The 18329-nt window shown below is 47.6% G+C and overlaps 1 protein-coding gene across 15 annotated transcripts in view; it reads right to left on the bottom strand.

The window, feature by feature from the left end:
* BOC (BOC cell adhesion associated, oncogene regulated) overlaps window positions 1-18329 on the bottom strand; it is a 273171-nt gene that overhangs the window by 31987 nt on the left and 222855 nt on the right. For 8 of the 15 annotated variants that reach the window (XM_060417718.1, XM_042231472.2, XM_042231448.1 and 5 more), the window contains 2 exons: window positions 4335-4516; window positions 3392-3670 (listed from right to left, as the gene is read on the bottom strand). In XM_060417718.1, the coding sequence (XP_060273701.1) occupies window positions 3392-3670; window positions 4335-4431 (376 nt within the window). In that variant the 5' untranslated portion in view covers window positions 4432-4516. The remainder of the gene's footprint in view (window positions 1-3391; window positions 3671-4334; window positions 4517-18329) is intronic. The other 7 variants (XM_060417722.1, XM_042231475.2, XM_060417735.1 and 4 more) reach the window with 1 other exon arrangement.

Here is an 18329-nt window from a genome sequence, read left to right as displayed (position 1 = left end):
GAGTTCACTAAGACACAGGAGGCAGCGTCCTGCCAGGGAGGTCAAACAGCACGTGCTCTGTCTGAGGACAAGTGTTTGAATGCACACAGGAGAGGCTGGAGGAGAGGAGGAGAAGGAAGCTTGAAACACCAACTGTGGGTGTGCATGCGTGCGTGTGTGCACGCCAGCAAGTGCTGCCCAGCCTCGCCTCTGAATGCAGACCGTGCCTCCTGTAATCCCTGCTCCAGCTCAGCCTCCCTCGCACACCAGCCAACTGGCAAAACACAGCCCCCATTCTGCTCAGGAATGTGCTTTCGGAAACTTAATCTAGCGGCTGAGTCTGGGCCAAATCCCCCATGGCATTAACCCAAAGACAGCACCCCTTTCTCCCACCTTCCCGTCACCCCGTCACTGCCTCCTCCAAGTCTGGGAGGCTGTAGTTCCAGTCCACCAACTCCCTCTGTCCCAGGACACAGACCCTGCAGGCCTGCTCTCCATTTCCAGCACTTCTCCATCCATCTTCTGGTCAGGCCCAAACATTTCCCTCTGATTCATGTCTAAGTGACACGCCAATAGCTCTTGGCTTTCAAACAAGACTCGCCTCGGCTTCTGCACAAGCCCCCTCTTCTCTCACTGTGCCTCCTTGGGTTGCAACCAAACCCTTCCCTTTGTCCTCACTGCCAACTGCAGATCCCTTCAAGCACCAGAGAAAGAGGGGCCAGGAATTTTTTAAAAATAAAGGCTATAAATTGTCTCTCCTCACACAGATTCACCCTGAAGTAGAAAGAGTGCTCCAAAATAAATCTTCTCCTCTCCAGCTCTCCCTTCCTCCAAACAGTGAAAGGTGCAGCCTAGCTCCTGAGTGGGCTAAGTTACAGAGTCTCCTGGATCTTCACAGAGAAGGGCTGACTATCTGCAGGGCAGCAAACCTCCTAGAGGAGCAGTGGGCCCCTTCAAAGGCACAAACGTTGCTAAAAAGCACCTCTTCTTTGTAAAGATGAAAAACTGGCAGGGACTTGCTTGCTCAGCACTAGAAGGGTGCAGTACCTTAGAGTGGAGTCACTCTGGGATGTCCCAGGGCCGTGCACAACTGTGCTTCTGCTCTGGTGGGTGACAGAAGACAGATGAACTAGGAGCCTGCTGGCGAGGTGGTTACACAGAACGTACATGCAAAAAGCACAAAGCGTTCACTTGAGATTAGTGCACTTTGCGTACTTTACTGGATGCACTTTATACTGAACAAAAAATGCAAATATGGTCATACGGCCAATGGAAAATGCTTGTTCTACAATGTCAAAGGGGAGAGACTAAAGATAGTAACTATCTTCAGTGCTGTAAAAATACGGGTACAGATGAAGGCTAGAAGGGTATACTTTAAAATGACGACGGCGGCTCTGCGAGGATGGTGAGGAGACATTTTCTGTATATTATAAACTTTCTATGTGTCACTTTAATTATCATTAAAAAAAATATACAAGAGAAGTATGACGGTAAGAAGCACAGCTCTGACCTCAGCCCCTCTTGCTATGACAAGATGATCCCTCCCCACCTTCTCACCTGAGTGAAGCACCCTCCCCTAGTCCACCAGCACAGCTGGGGGCCCAGGGCCTGCCTCCCTCACTGAACCCTGACTGTAACCCGAACTCTAAGCCTGCTCTCTAGAGGTGTGGCACTGAGGGTCAGTGAGTACTGCTGCAGCCACTAAGGAAAAGTGGCTCCCACTGTGTGGGGGGCTCTAAGATGCAGCCCCCTCCCCAGCCTTGCCCGCAGGAGGGTAGCTGGGGACCCCCTGCCTTCCTCCCCACCGCCTCTGAGCAGAGGGCAGGGCTGCTAGACTGCTTCCCAAGGAAACAGGCACACTAGGGCAGCCTCTGTCTTATCTGTTCTCCCACAGACTGAAGGCCAGAGGCATCTGAAAGCCAGAGGCAACGAAGGGTCTTTCTTCCCCCTGCTTTTCTACTTTGCCAGCTCTCACCACTCTCCTCCCAGGACTCACGCCTCACACTTCAGGGAGCCCAGCTGACTTTCAGGAGCATTTTATAAGTTTCCTGCCTCTGGTATGACCCGTAACATAAGGACCCCAGCCTCCAAGAACTACAACGTCAACAAGGGAGACGATGATGGTGATATGAAGGCAGGGTGTCTGGGACAAGGGGCACTGCTGAGGGGACATGAGGGGACAGGAGACCTCGAAGAGTAAGTCCAAACACCATTAAACTCTCAACAAGGTTCCCTGTTCCCTACACTTCAGCCAGCAGAGAAAGTGAAAGTGTTAGTCATTCAGTCGTTTCCAACTCTTTGTGACCCCATGGATTGCAGCCCCCCAGGCTCCTCTGTCCATGGGATTCTCCAGGCAATAATACTGGAGTGGGTTGCCATTTCCTTCTCCAGAGATCTTCCTGACCCAGGGATCTAACTGGGGTCTCCAGCATTCAGGCAGACTCTTTACCGACTGGGCCAGCAGGGAAGGGGAAGTAATTCTTAATACTGTTGGCCCTTCAACAGCAAGGGTTTGAACTGCTTGGGTCCACTTGGCCATGGGTCTCTTGCCATAATAAATACTACAGTACCACATGACCAGAGGTTGGTTGGACCTCAGATGCAGAGGACCCCTTATGAGTTATATGTAGTCTCAGCTGTCTAAAGGGTCAGCAACCCTAACCCTGCATTGTTCAAGGGCTAAATGTTTCCTGACCATAGACTCAGCATATAAGAACAGGTGCTGGGGCTGCTCTGTAGCCTTCGGGAGTTCTAATCAGCCAAGTCTCATTTCCCATGGCAAATCAGGTAATGTGTGCACTAAGCTTGGGCACAACAGTATATCCAAGTGGTAATTAAATGTAAGAGTAGTAAGCAGACTTCTCCTGGCATCCTCTTTGGAAGACCAATCTCCTCATCTCTTCCTCTCTCCCTCTTTATCACGCAGTTGCCTTTTCATTGTGTTCTAGTTTCTATTCCAGGCATTTGGAATAGGCCTGCCCCTCAGAGATGCAGGAGGCTGAGAGGAAATGCGCAGTATCTGTTCAGACCATGCGTAGCCCTGTACACGCTCTGACTGCAACTGCTGTGAGGATGGAGTGGGCGGGGGTGGGGCGGGCAGCAAAGAGCTGGCACCACCCCCTCTAGGACCACAGAGTGACCAGGTAGAAAGGCATGGCATGGCCCAGCTCTGGGGCCCACAGAAACAGGTCAACCATGTCAAGCCCCCTTCGGGATAGACACTCACTCCTGGTAAGGCCCCTACCCAGAGAGCACAAAGGTCCCCCAGACACTGGAGATTACTGGGCGGCCACCACTGTCTGATGAGAGAGGTCAGCTGGTAAGGCCCCTTTTATGATAAGGTAACAGGGGGGTGTTGACTGGGACGGGGAACAGAGAAAGAGCAGGCGGTGGGCGGAGGAGCACGACTCACTGGCTAGTGTCACGGTGGCTGGCACGCTGGCCACGGCCCCTGCAGGCATCCGGGCCACACACTGGTACCGGCCCACGGTGTGGTTGTTGAGGGCCGTGACGACGAGGGTCCCGCGGGTGATGAGGATGCCCAGGGTGTCGTCCGAGCCGTTCAGCTCCCTCCCATTCAGGCGCCAGGTGGTGTTCATCCAGGGGGGCTCCACCACGCAGCCCAGGATCACGGTTCCTCCAAGCTTCTGGACAGTGGAAGAAGGCTGCACAGTGACCTGAGGAACCTCATCTGGAGGAAGAACAGGGATGCAGCGATGAACTGACACCCCCCCAAGAAACCGACAGCACGATGTGCTCAGAAGCACAGCTCCCAGGCAGCCTTTCAGAGCTGAGCCATCCAGAGAGGGGTTGACCCTTCTCTGAAGAAACTCTGCTGGCCTTAGGTCCAGTCCCCAACCTGGCCTGGTTCCCAGAAGGTAGACTGGAGTGGCAGGATGGTGGGACGCCAAGAGCTCAAGCTTTGGACTTGAATAAGACCTGCATCTGGATCCCAGTGCCACCGCTTCTGAGCCAGGTGACTTTAGCCTTTTGGAGTCTCAGTATCTCATCTGTAAAATGGGACTAATAATATTGCTGGGAAGCTTACACACAATGCATATAAACTGCCTGCTGTAACCTCATATAATAAGTGCTCAATAAAGGCAGTTCAGTGATTACTGTTATTCCTCCCTAGCATATGCTTGAAATGATTAAAACAGCAAAGTCACAATCAATATGATGTAATTGAGCTCATTTCTCATCTCATAGTATTGAACATGTCCCTGAAGGTCAGTGGGAAGAAATCCAGGAGGAAGAAGGCCTTTTTAGAGGGTCCTTGTCAAATGATTCTCTCTGACACTGGGGGCAAAGTGCTCCTCCCAGGGGGCCTCAGAGAAATCAAGGAAAACACTCACTCAGGTCCGCAAAGCAGCCCGCCGCGGCCAAGAGGAGGCAGGCGAGTGTGACCTCCGGCTGCTTCCTTCTCTGCATCGTTATCATCCCACGAGGCATGTTGCGTCACAAAGGGTCCAAAGCCAACGTTCCAGAAGCCACCAGAGTCACTCAAAGAGGTGCCACAATCCCCTGCCACGCTCTGCTATGAGAAAGAGAGAGAGAAAGGGCCTCGGTGAGAATGCCTGGGACACCCCCATGGTGGTGACATCCAAAGTGCGGACCTGGCTGGACTGCTGGAAGATCAAGGAACACAACATGCCATTTCTTATCTAAAATAAGCTGCTTCTAAGTTGCTCCTCTGAGCTGGAAGGTGATGTCATGGTAAGAATGCCAGAGCCGTGCCCAGGGTACCCACAGCCACAAGGACAGGAGAGCCCAGCAGATGGAGAGGCTGAGACCTGCAGCCAAGTCCCAGGCTCGGGACAGTGAATGTTTAGCAACGATGCTGGAAAGGAGGCAGATATTTTCACCATGTTCTTGCAGGAGCCCAGCTGCCCACGGCCATGTGGCACGCCATGCCACTAATATGGACCACTGTGCATAGCACTGTCACAGGTATAATGAATGAACCCCGCATCCCTCATTTAGGTGCTATTACTATCACCCCCAGGTGGTGCAGTGGTAAAGAATCCGCCTGCCAATGCCTTCCCTGATCTGGGAAGATCCCCTGGAGAAGGAAGTGACAACCCATTCCAATATTCTTGCCTGGACAATCCCATGGACAGAAGAAACTGGTGGCTACAGTCCATGGGACTGCAGAGTCAGACATGACTGAGCAACTGATATGACTACTAGGACTAAGTAACATTCCTGAAGTCTCCAAGGCTCATGAAAGATCTATTTCAACTCACACCAGCTTATCACCAACATCTCTGTTAACATTCTTTGATTCCTGGAACCAACCGACCCTCCTCAGCTTGTCTGTAACCTCTGCATCCCCCCCCACACAGACACACACACACACAAAAATCACGTATCAGCCAAGGCCCCTGTTCCTCTCTCTGCCCGTGGTGCTGCAATTCTAGTGTTCTCCATCTCTACAAAGTCTGTACTCCTGACACTCTGTTGCATCTCCACCCAGAACATGTCTCTGGGGGCCAGACTGCACTGCTCTTCCAGCCACTGGACAACAGATCTCAGCTATCAGCCACTCTCTTCTTGACTGCTGAAAATTTTAATTCCTCCTCTTCTACAATATTATTTTTCATGCCTCGTTTAGGCTACGGTGTTTAAAGGATTCATCAAAATCATCGAGAGGCAAATGTATGCACACTTCTGTCAGCCTAAACCACGATCTTGCGTCTGTGCTTTCCACTGCTCTAGAAAGAACATGAGACCAACGTGGAAGGTGTGCCAACCTCCTACCAGGCAGGAAGACTTCAGAGTTTCAGGTCCCCGAAGGCAGCGTCACAATGCCCTGGGCAGTGGATGCATCTTCCTGAATCATGCACACGTGGCAGTTTTCATAATTATTCCCAGGAAGGTGACTTAGATTCAAAGTGCTAACTCTTCTGGACCAGTTATCTAACCAGCAACTCTTTCCAAAACTTACAGTCAACCGTGAAAACTCAGAGGGGGGTTAAGCTGCCCAACTGAGAGTTGTATTAGCTCTGGAGTTCTGGCTACCTGCATGGGCTGGTGTCAGAGCCTGTCTTGGGCCTCTCAGCCCCCATTTCTCCTCACACGGGGGCTGAAGGGTGGGCTTGAGGCTCCTGCTCTGTGCTAGGAAGTACTTAAGATCTGCCTAAACCTTTCCCTTCTCCAAGGTCCTCTGGCTCTTCAGCTTGTCACCTGGCTGCTGAGTGAACAGGGCTACATAGCTCTGCCCAACAAGCACCCCTCCAAACCAGATCTTGAACCCAGCTCTGCACTGGGGTTTGCAGTGTTTTCTAGGAAAGAGTCCTTTCCCCTTGGGTTTTAATCCTTCCCTTTGCCTCGTATCCTTGACATCAGAGGATCCCCCAGGTCTCCTCTACTATTGTGGAAAAGGACAGGAACATTTTCTAAAAGAGGTTTGAAAGAAAAACGTTAAACTTTTCCTGACAAGTATTTTTCTTCTAGGTGTAGATAGAGTTTCTGCTCCTTTTCAGACAATCCAATAGATCCACGCTATTAGAACAGTGAAATGAAGGAAAGCTGCTAAGGATGCGCATGACTGGGGAAGACATGCCTGTTACCACTACAGGTACCTGGCTAAGCTCTTTTCATGAGGTATTCTTTTAATCTTCAGAATCACTCTATAAGATGGGGACCATTATCCCCATTTTATAGGCAAGGAAATTGAGTTCCAGAGGGTAAGTAACTAGCCCAGGGTCGTATAACTGTAGGCCTGGAATGAAACCAGGTTGGGCTCATTCCAAAGTTCTGTGCTTTTAACCACAATAGTAGCCTTTTCATGTTTTCTCCTACCAGCTCTCTGCACCCAGTGGGTGCTTAATGAACTGACCTCGGAACAGGATGAGGTAGAGCAATGAGGAATTTTAACAATGTAAAATTTTAATTTTCAGATTTCTGAATCCCTGTTTGTTAAGGAAAAGTTCATTAATACAGCAAGCCTTTGGTGTCCAGATACTAGTTTTAATCACCCAGATCCTAGTTTTAATTTTCTACTTTCCCTCAATGAAATAACATTTTTATCTAGAATATGGCAAGAGTGACCAGTTACAGGATTTTAGGGAACTTGCTTGCTCATGACCTGCTCTTTCCATGCCCCAGGAAAGAAAGGAGGAAGGGAAGGAAGGAGGCGGCAGGGAGGCCGAATGAAGACAAAGTAATAAAGAGCAGGAAGACGACAAGCCGACAGAGGAGAGGACGGCTGTTTCTCATCCTAGCGCATGGCAGCCATGGAGGTGTTTGGGTTGTAAAGTTGACAGAGGTTTTACTGAGGAAATTCGGCCTAGACCCCCTCCTGCTTAACGAGGACCAGCCAAACAATTCCTGTTACTTCTGCACCCTGCATGATTTATAAGGTTCAAAATGGAAACAGACCTCACTACTGGTGCCAGCCACACCATCCTGCTTTTAAAAGCAACAAGGAGGAAAGAATGTAGCTGGGGAGGAAGGAGAGTGAGGAAGCAGGTGTCCAGAGGGAGAAAGGAGTTAACTCATGAATCCCCATGACAGGGTTGTAAGCAGGTAACCCCTCAATGAGCCCAAAGAGGACATGTGGGATCTCCTTCGTGTCAAAGAGAAACTGACAACAGTATGGAGGTGGAGGGATCCCCGCAGCCTGTGATGCATCGTATTCAGCAGCTGGGGAGACTGAGCTACTTCCTGGACCAAGGGACCTAGAGGGCTTGGTCTAGAAAAATAGTTGCAAAAATATAGATTTCTGAGAACTTTTTTTTTTTTTTTTTAATGATAAAAAAGGCAAGTGAGGCTTAACTGGAGTACCTAATTGCAGTGTAACTTTGTCCCACTGTGAAATGAACAAGGTAGAATTTCAAAGTTGGGTGAAGGCAACAGTAAGGCCTGTTATTTTTCTTGGCAATGCAGTCTGTGTAGATCCGTCTTATTTTCTCTGCATATTCTCAGGAAAAGAGAGCAAGGAAAAAAAACCAGAAGAAGAGTGAAGGGAAAACGAATTTTTGACATGACTTCCTCGCTGAGGCCTAGGTACTTTCTATTTTTAAGGGTTATTTGAACACGAAAAATAAAAGAAAATGCATCCGAGAAGCTGAACTGCTGACATACGTGTTCCCACTGAAATAATCTCCAAGCAGACGTTTCTGAAACTTTCCAAAAACAACAGCAGCAGAATACATGTCTAAGGTTGAGACCAAGCACGAGAAATTACAGCCTTGGAGTATTTATTTTGTGAGAGAAAATTACAAACAACCAAGTCGATCATCAGCTGGAGGAGGCCAGCTCCACCTTCTCCCAAGAGGGCCGGCGGAAGCGAGAGTGAGGCAGGGGCACCCGAGGCCATATGTCACCCCCGGTCAGCCATGCACTGTAGCTCTCGCAGAGAGAAGCCTCCAGCGTCTAAAATGCCAAACACCCCCTATGGATGTCCCATGACCAACAAGAGGAGGAGCTGCACAGGAGAGCAAGGGACAGCACAGAGCTTCCTTCTTTGGAAGGCAGCTGTGCTCACTGCTCTCTACCACCCATGCCGCACGAGTCTTACTTAAAATCACCCTTTCAGGGGCAAGAATGAGATCTGACAATGTTCTTATTCCATTGGCTGATGGGGGCTGGCTAGATGAAAAAAGAAGTATTCTTGACCCCAAGTTACATTTTTTCCGCATGTTCGCAACTCTGTGGAGTTATGACAGGTCTTTCCCAGGGCAGAGAGTTTTGCCCTGAGAAGGTGACGCTGAGTGCCTGGAGGGTGTGGGCTGGCAGCCCTCGGTCTCAAGAAGGAGGGTGGTCCTGGTGCACAGAGGAGTGGCACTGGGGAAATCTTGGGCAAACAAGTGAACTGAATTCTCAGGCAGCTGCATATGTGACTATAGGCAGATCTAGGAAGAGCATTTAAGAAAGGGCTTTTTTTTTTTTTTTAACATAAAAAGCTTTTATCCACAGATGTAACTAAAGGGAAATATTTTAAATTAGGAGGGACCTGAAGAAACGGTAGGACTTCCCGGGTGGCACTAGTGGTAAGAACCTGCCTGCCAATGCAGGAGACATTTGTGGTTCGATCCCTGGGTAGGGAAGATCCCCTGGAGAAGGGCATGGCAACCCACTCCAGTATTCTTGGCTGGAGAATCTCATGGACAGAGGAGCCTGGTGGGCTACAGTCCTTAGGGTTGCAAAGAGTCAGACATGACTGAAGCAACTTAGCACACACGCAAGCACGAGGAAAAGATAATACCTCAGGAGAACACCTACAGGTATCCGGTGTTCTAAATGAGGAAAGCCAGGGGCAGAGAAGCTGATGGACAATCTCCCAACTAAGAATAGGGATCCAGGACTGCAAGTCAGGTCTCCTGATGCCTAGTCCAACGCTCTTACTATACTGACACTTGCCTCCCAAAGACTTTCTGGGTTACATTAACCAACTGCTTTAAACTGTTTTTAGAACCAAATTTAGAATGTTTTTTAATTTACTTCCTTATGCATAAAAATGTTACCTGGCTCATTATCTACAACAGTAACTTTTTGTGTGGTCATTTTCATTCTTTTACCATTTAGATTCCAATCTAGAACAACCTCTTATTGTTCTTCACAAGAATGCCTTCAATAGAATTTTCTGCAGTGATGAAAATGTTCTATATTTGTACTGTCCAAACAAGTAGCCACTGGCACTTGTGGCAATTAAGTACTTAAAGTGTGGCTAATGTTTGCTGTAATAAGTCACTTTAGTCATATTTGACTCTTTGCGACCCCATAGACTATAGTCTGCCAGGCTCCTCTGTCCATGGGATTCTCCAGGCAAGAATACTGGAGTGGGTTGCTATGCCCTCCTCCAGGGGATCTTCCCCACCCAGGGATCAAAACTCGTCTCTTAAATCTCCTGCATTGGCAGGTGGGTTCTTTACCTGCCAATGGAAGACTAAAGAAATGAATTTTTAATTTTATATTAACCAATAGGTCTAGTGGTTACCACATTAGGCAATACAGTTCAAAACCAGAACATCTACCCAGACCACTCTGAGATCACACAGAGAAGAACAACAGTGGTCAGATGGTCCTAAGTATGAGTCATGCTCTAGCCAGCTTCTGATGTATTTCTAGCTTATTCTTTATCCAAAGTTTGTGCATGTATTTTCTATTTAAAAAAAAAAACAACTATGTGTAATGCAATATTATTATAACTCCTGAGAAGAAAAAAATATCACCATGAGCTATCCTATAGAAGACCATCTATAATCAACTTGAGCGAACTCCGGGAGACAGTGGAGCCCAGAGGAGGAGTCTGGCAGGCCACAGTCCATGAGGTCACTGTCAGACGTGACTTAGCGACAGAACAGCAAATGCAAGGTACTGTACGAGAAGAGGGAGAAGGCGATGGCGCCCACCCCAGCACTCTTGCCTGGCGAGCCCCTTGGACAGAGGAGCCTGGTGGGCTGCAGTCTGTGGGGTGGCTAAGAGTCGGACACGGCTAAGTGTCTTCACCTTCACGCATTGGAGAAGGAAATGGCAACCCACTCCAGTGTTCTTGCCTGGAGAATCCCAGGGACGGGGAGCCTGGTGGGCTGCCATCTCCGGGGTCGCACAGAGCCGGACACGACTGAAGCGACTTAGCAGCAGCAGCAGCAGTACTAGAAGATGGATTCTGTCCTGAGAAGCTTCAAATAAAGCTTGGAACATGGGTCAATCAGTGCAAATATCCATTAACTGCTCATTTCGCAGCCTGCTCTGCAGTTGGCTTAGGGCCGCGTGACCATGAGACACGTGCCGGCCATTGATGTGTATGTAAGTGAGCATGTTCTGTGTTACTTCCAGGCCAAGACAGTTAGGGCTGCTTCTCCCTCCTTCCATTGCCAATGGACCACATCCCATGTTTCAGAAAGCATAGCTACAAGAGGGAAGAAGACAGCACAGTCTACGACAGGAGAATAAACCATTGTTGCATAGAACCACTGAAGTTTTGAGATTACTCTCATCTAACAATTTCAGCATTATTTACTTCAAAACCTTAATGGGTCACCAATTTAGTCACAAATGGGAAGTGGCAAATGAGATCAGAGGGAGGAAAGCATCTTCAATTTTAGGCCTTCAGGAAAAGTTTTTCTGGATACGGGGGGTTTGAAACTGGGCTTTCTAAGATATGCATATGTAAAGAGCTGGAGGGCACTGCAGAGGGTGATGCCAACCTGGTGGGAGGGGTCTGTTTGGAGGTCTGTGCCTCAAGTAGACACCTCCCTTCAACAGTGGTCTCCGAACCTTTCTGATTTTGCTCCCTCATGAGAAAAATATTCTGGGCAAATATCCCTAATACACACATATTTATTTACAAATAAAATGCACATACTACCAAACTGAAATTTAAGAGTAAAGAGTTGACTCATTGGAAAAGAACCTGATGCTGGGAAGGATTGGGGGCAGGAGGAGAAGGGGATAACAGAGGATGAGATGGCTGGATGGCATCACCGACTCGATGGACGTGAGTCTGAGTGAACTCCGGGAGATGGTGATGGACAGGGAGGCCTGGCGTGCTGCGATTCATGGGGTCGCAAGGAGTCGGACACGACTGAGGGACTGAACTGAAAAGTGAAACTGCATTTTAATGACATGTTAATCACGACTATCTTATAATATCATTAAGCTAGTACCTTAAGGCAGAAAGCCTATTTAGGATTAGATTCATCATTAATGATATGGATGTAATCTCTTTCAAAGGGACTGCTTGAATGTTAATTTGTTGAGTTCTCATCAGATGTGATTCCACTGTTACTGTTTTTACCTCCTAATGTGCCTTGAGAAGGGTCAGCTCTGCTGTTTTCATCCTGTTTGCAAGTGCCTGGATTATCAGCATACTCTTCAACCTAGTTTCTTTGCAGCAGTCTCTTTAAGCCACTTGAAGAGACTGTGAGGGTTAATTTAGTTAAAACTAAATAATATAATCTGTAAATCCACTTAACAGAGGAACAGGAGAGCTGGGGAGTGAATGATTAATGGACTGAGGTCCCTGTTGTCACGGCTTCCAAGCAATGAGGATCTCTGCTGCGCCACATCACTGCCCAGTGTACAGACTAAAAGCATGATCGTTAATCCTGATACTAAATATCAGAAAAATGGAATGCCTTTCCTATTCCTTCTACGGACAGAAATAAACCTTTAAAAGAACCTCTACTATTTTCTTCCAGTGCCCTAATGGAATATCTTGTATTTCCCTTTGGAGTTTGCACCCTACTTTGGGGACCATTCTAAAGGAATGAAAAGGGGCAAGGAAGAAATTGAGATTGGGTCATGACATGACTGAGCGACTTCCCTTTCACTTTTCACTTTCATGCATTGGAGAAGGAAATGGCAACCCACTCCAGTGTTCTTGCCTGGAGAATCCCAGGGGCAGGGGAGCCTGGTGGGCTGCCCTCTATGGGGTTGCACAGAGTCGGACATGACTGAAGTGACTTAGCAGCAGCAGCAGCATGCCACAGACGACTAGGAAGAAGAGATGGAAATTAACATTATAGGCAGAAGGCAACTATGATGGTTCTGAGAAGGGAAGTAAATAATCAGAGGCACTTTGAGATTAGCTAATCCCAATTCACACTGAACCCAAAATTTTAAACAAGCTGCTAACCAACATGGACAGAGCTTCTTTCTTCTCTGGGAGGTAGATTCCTTTCCCATCCAGGCAAGGGGAAAGGAAGAGTCTGGACACAGTATCTGGGAGGAATCCCCCTCACAGAGAGCTACTTCTGCCTTCAAGTAAAGAGAAGGTCTGGTCTCTTGATTTGTCCACTGGACAATTTAATCCTCTCCCACCTCCACTGTATGAGGAAAAAGTTACTAATGGATCTCCTTTCTTTGTCACATATATCTTTTCCTGAAATGGCCTCATTTCCTCAAAGAGTTGGTTTTTTTTTTGTTTTTGTTTTTTTTTAATCTACCTTTAAAGAGAGAAAGACCGGGAAAAAAACTCTACAAATGTTATTGCCAAAGTGGAAAAGAGAGAGAAAAGGAAAACCACTTCCTTTCTTCCACACTCGCTTCTCACTCCCCCCACCCCTATTCCATATAAATTCAATTTGACAACCCTGCTAATTGGATAAACGCAGCTCCTACACTCCTAGAAGGCCATTCCCTTTTCTTTTTTTTTGTTTTTGGAGGGCTCAAAACAGGGTGATTGTGCTGTTCTTTAACACGAATTCCATCTGCTTTATTTCTCTCTCTCCATTCACGGCTCCTCTTGAATATTTATGAGGCCTTTCCTCCTGGTCTATCCCTTCCACCCCACCTCTGCAGCCTTCTACAACGCCCCCCTCCTCCACCCCACACCTCCAGCCTCCTCTCCCTTCTCTCAGAGCAGGACAAAAACCTTCCAAATGGCCCCCCCTCCTTGCTTTAGATAAACACAGGCAGTGTCAAGTGTGAGGAGCAGAGGGAGGTGTGGAGGGGGTTCAACTGCCAGTCAAGCCCCCGGCCTTCAATGAGGCCCAGGGGCCTCCCCTAATCTGCTGCATGCTTGCCATATGGGGGCTGTGTTGCCCAGGGAAACACTAACAGGCAGAACGGAGCTTAATAGAGTCCATATTCATTGTAATGCAGTGAGATAGCTCAAGGCACCACTGCCTCTTCAGCCTAGTTTCATTCTTTCTGTTTTTTCTCCCTTTTTCCTTCTTTCTTTCTTTCTCCTTTTTAAAAGGACTGGGTCTCCAGAGAGCTCTAATCTAGAGAGGTCTGAACTGGCAGAAAGGCAGCAGGGAGGAAGTGAGGTGATGCTGAGATGGGGCCTGGGCTTGGCAGCAAGACGTAAGGAGTGGGAGCTCCCCAGAGAGCAGAGCAGCATCTGTGCAGGGCCTGGGGCACGTGGTGTCGCAGGTGTGCGCAGTCCGTGCCCATGTGGAGAGCCAGTGCGGTGGGTGGGCATGGCCCACCGGGGCCTCGGACCACAGACTCCTTCCTGCTTATTCAGCTTTCTATGCCTAGGTACCCACCCCTACCTACCTATCCCCCAGCACCCATCCCAGTCAGTTTAAGGGCATTCAAGTCAGCAACACCTACCTCCCCAAGCTGTTAAGCCTGCAGTCAATTCCTAGCTCTCCACAGTTGCCTTGAAAAAGTCACAAATTTTGCAATAGGATGAAACCACTTTACAAATAAATCGCTGTAGGGGTTTGTAAAGGAGGACACACCAGCCTGCCAAGCTGGGGTCCAACTTTCTCCCCTGGCTGGTCTGGTGCTGCTTGTGGTCTGCCACGCCAAACTCAGGGCATATGGGGCCTCCAAGTCAATGGAGTGGGTTGTCTAGCAGATGAAGCCTTGTCGTGAGTTTATAGGCCAGAAGTGAGACTTGGGGCTCCCCGAGACCAGAGGCGATCTTTCCTCAGGGCTGAGAAGGGAAGGAGGGGAGAGATGGTAAGGAGAGAACAGAGTTCATTTCAACTTCTCAGAAAAAATGAAATCGGTGCCCAAGCTCTGACAGAATTCCTAAAGAATCAGTTTTGTAAGTTGTGAAACATAGGCTTTTGTTCTGTGAGCGTGAAAAATCACAAATTTAGAATCAAGATAGAAAATGAAACCAAAGAAAGACTATAAAAACTTTTACAATCTCTCCTACAGTTAAAATTTTAATCCCATGGTCTGGCACACAGGAAGAGCTCAGCAAATGGAGGTTGAAGGGATGAACCATGTACATCCTCCTAGACGTGTACTGGCCCCAACCAAGAACTTGAAACTCCTAACCCAGCTGACAGCTACAAGCAGGGTCTGGGTGGGTAACAATGGCTTTAAAAAGAAAAAAAGGCAAAATGCTGCTGTACCTTTGCTAGGAATGCCCCTGCCAGAGTGATGCTAGCACCTACTATACGGGCCTTCTGTCACCTTCTTTGCCCAAAGTCAAGCAGGCTAGGTCAGATAAAACTGGTCAAACCAAGGCAGATGCCAGTGCTTGCTGTGGTTTGTTTTTGTCCTCCGAGCTTGCTCTATTCTACTCCCCACGAAATGCCATCAAAAATCTGTGGTTTTTTAAGCTCAACCCCCAGGGCAGGTGGGGGGTGGGGTGGTGAAATTGGGCAAGACTATAGGAGAGTATATAAAAGTTCTCATCATTTTTCTTTGCTTGTATCTTGATTCCAAGGCCCTGTATCCCAGCAACCCTTCAGGAAATGGTACAGTGGATATTTCCAGAGCCAGGTACACTTTCAATTCCTAGTTCTAAAACCTAAAGAGCATTTGGTTTTCTGAAATGCTACCCAGAAGTCAGTGTCAGCATCATATCCATCTAATCCATCAATTCAGTTCAGTTCAGTCTCTCAGTTGTTTCCGATTCTTTGTGACCCCATGAATCGCAGCACGCCAGGCCTCCCTGTCCATCATGAACTCCTGGAGTTCACTCAGACTCACGTCCATCAAGTCAGTGATGCCATCCAGCCATCTCATCCTCTGTCGTCCCCTTCTCCTCCTGCCCCCAATCTCTCCCAGCATCAGAGTCTTTTCCAATGAGTCAACTCTTCGCATGAGGTGGCCAAAGTACTGGAGTTTTCAAGCTTCAGCATCATTCCCTCCAAAGAAATCCCAAGGCTGATCTCCTTCAGAATGGACTGGTTGAATCTCCTTGCAGTCTAAGGGACTCTCAAGAATCTTCTCCAACACCACAGTTCAACAGCATCAATTCTTCGGCGCTCAGCCTTCTTCACAGTCCAACTCTCACATCCATACACGATCACTGGAAAAACCATAGCCTTGACTAGATGGACCTTTGCTGGCAAAGTAACATCTCTGCTTTTCAATATGCTATCTAGGTTAGTCATAACTTTTCTTCCAAGGAGTAAGTGTCTTTTAATTTCATGGCTGTAGGGACCCATAAAGGTCTGAAGACCTTGAACCAGAGTAGGTGAAGACACACCCAACTGCACAGGGCTGACCAGGACCCTGGGCACTTGCGCTCCCTGCAGAGCAGCCTTCCTCTCCAACTTCTGTTCCTATTGAAACAGAAGACTCCTGTACAGAGTCCTATTCCTGGTTTTTCTGACTCCACACATTGCATGTGTTACAGACAAGTGTGTGGGAACACCTGGGGGTCACCACAAAGGAGCAAGTGGGAACAGCTGGGGTTCTGGTACAGATCAGTGCTGGAGTGCTGGGGGAGCTCAGCAGAGCAGCCACACTCTTCCCGCCCTCCCAGCAGTGAACACTCTGGTCAGTAATCTCACCACGATGTGTGTGATGTGGCGAGACCAGAATGGCAGCTCTTCAGGAAAGCAGGGACAGCTTCTCTGGTCCTGACCAATACTTTTCATTTCACTGCTCAGAGGACACCCCTGCTTCTTCTCCAAACAGACTCAAACCCATCTACTCTTCCCTGGTCTTACCTAAAACAATGTAACAATTCACCATCCACTTAGCTGCTCAACCTGGGAGTATCCTTGTCTCCGAGCTCCCCCAACCACTCCCCGATTCCCTACCCCAGTATCTGATTGGTCCTGGGGACTCTAACTCTGGTCGGAGCAACCAGAGAAACATCATGCAAGCCACATACAGCGTTTAAAATTTTCTAGTGGCCACAGTGAAAAATCAAGTAGAAATCATTTTATATTCTTTTTAAACACAATATATCCAGAATATTATCACCATAACCAATATGAAATTATTAATAGTGTTTATATTTTGTCTTATACCAAGTCTCCTAAATCTAGTGTCTATCTTCTATTTACTACACATACCAGCGCAGACTACCCACCACTCAGGCACTCAGGAGGCACATGTGTTAGTAGCTACTGTGTATCAGACAGTGCATGCTGAGGGCCCTCAAACTGGCTCCCTGATTTTCCTCTGTCCAACTAACAAGCCTCCACGTTGTCACCTACCTTCCTTCTTCCTTCCTTGAACATCAAGCTCAACCAAACAGACGTCATCTCATTCACTGAGCAATGCCTCCTATAGGCCACAATCCATAATTTGCCTGGTTTGATATAATTCTCACAAGGGCCCTGTACAGTAGGTGTACAACCATTTTATAAATGAGGAAATTAAAGCTCAGGGTGATTTAATATTTTGTCCAAGATCACACAGATGGCAAACCAGAGAGTTAAGCTTTGAATGAGGTCTGGCTGACTCTTAAAAACTCTTTTCAGTCTACCATACTGATTTAAATAAGTTAAGGTGGAATAACCGATGGACTACTGTGCAGCCATTAAAAGTGATAATTAGATCAAGTAGCAACATGAAAAATGTTTAAAAGATATTAAGGAAAAAACAGATCTCATTTTGTTAAAAGCATTCAAGCACTTGGGTGAGGGGCCTAGAAGGGAATATGAAACAAATAAAAGTTGATTTCAAAGTTGATTTGAAAATGTGAAGGAATTAGGACTGATTTTTCGCTCCTTTTGAGTTCAGTTAAAAACAAACAAGCAAATGAGCTAATAAGACTCACAACTTTGATAGCATCCCAAACTTGAAATATGACTAAATAAGGTTCAAACTCCTTCACACAACCTTGCAGGCTCGTTATAACTGGGCTGCAGTCAACCTTCCCCTTGTCTTCCTCCCACAAGTCCTAAACCCTGGGCAAGCTGCTTTTTCACTTTCCTTCTCCCAGAAACATCTTCTCCCTTCATTATCCTTCAAAACTGACCTCCACATCACTGTATAATGCCTCCAGTGACTATTTCTCATCCCAGCTTCCACAGCAGTTTGCACACCTCCTGCAACATTTCCATGATGATATGTGGATTTGTCTGTCTGTGATGTGTCTCTTTTCCCAGAATATAAACTTCCCGAAGGCAAGGATGTGTCCAATTTATCTCAGTAACCCTAGCACCTAGAAAAGCCTTGGCACATTAGGGGTTCAGTCAATGTTTGCTGAACCAAAGGGTTTATTCAGATTAGAAATTTGGGATTGAGAAAAAACATTAATCTGACCCATGAACCTATAGAAGGAATGCAGAGACACGTTTATCAGTGGTGGAACCAAGGGGTTTTTCTACTGGGAAATGACTTTTAATGGTGGCCTTTATTTTTCAAACCCAAATGGCCTTTGGATGAGTAGGCAGCCCTTATGGAAGGCCACGCGCCCCAGCACATGCTCTTGAGGTTTCATTCAAGAGCCTTCTTTTATTTTGGGAGAAGAGATAAGGAGAACACACACCCAACTAAGCCTCAAACTTCAGGCTTCCCGTAGCCCCTGAACTGCATGGAATCTCATCTAGGATGATACTGTGATTGGGTTTCATCTAGCCAGTGTCAACATGGCCTGAGCTTGAGGCCAGTGTGGAAGGAGGCAAGCAGAGAGGGATGGGAGAAGGAGAAAGAAAGCTGTTAAGTGAGAAAGAGGACAAGTTGAGGCCTGAACAGAAAGCATGGGGAGGGTAGGAGAGATGAGAGCAGAGCTGTGGGTAAGGCCT

This window comes from Ovis aries, chromosome 1 (assembly GCF_016772045.2).
Source record: "Ovis aries strain OAR_USU_Benz2616 breed Rambouillet chromosome 1, ARS-UI_Ramb_v3.0, whole genome shotgun sequence".
NCBI lineage: Eukaryota > Metazoa > Chordata > Mammalia > Artiodactyla > Bovidae > Ovis > Ovis aries.
The sequence above is the reverse complement of the archived record's forward strand: the minus strand, read 5'-3'. Positions and strand labels throughout refer to the sequence as shown.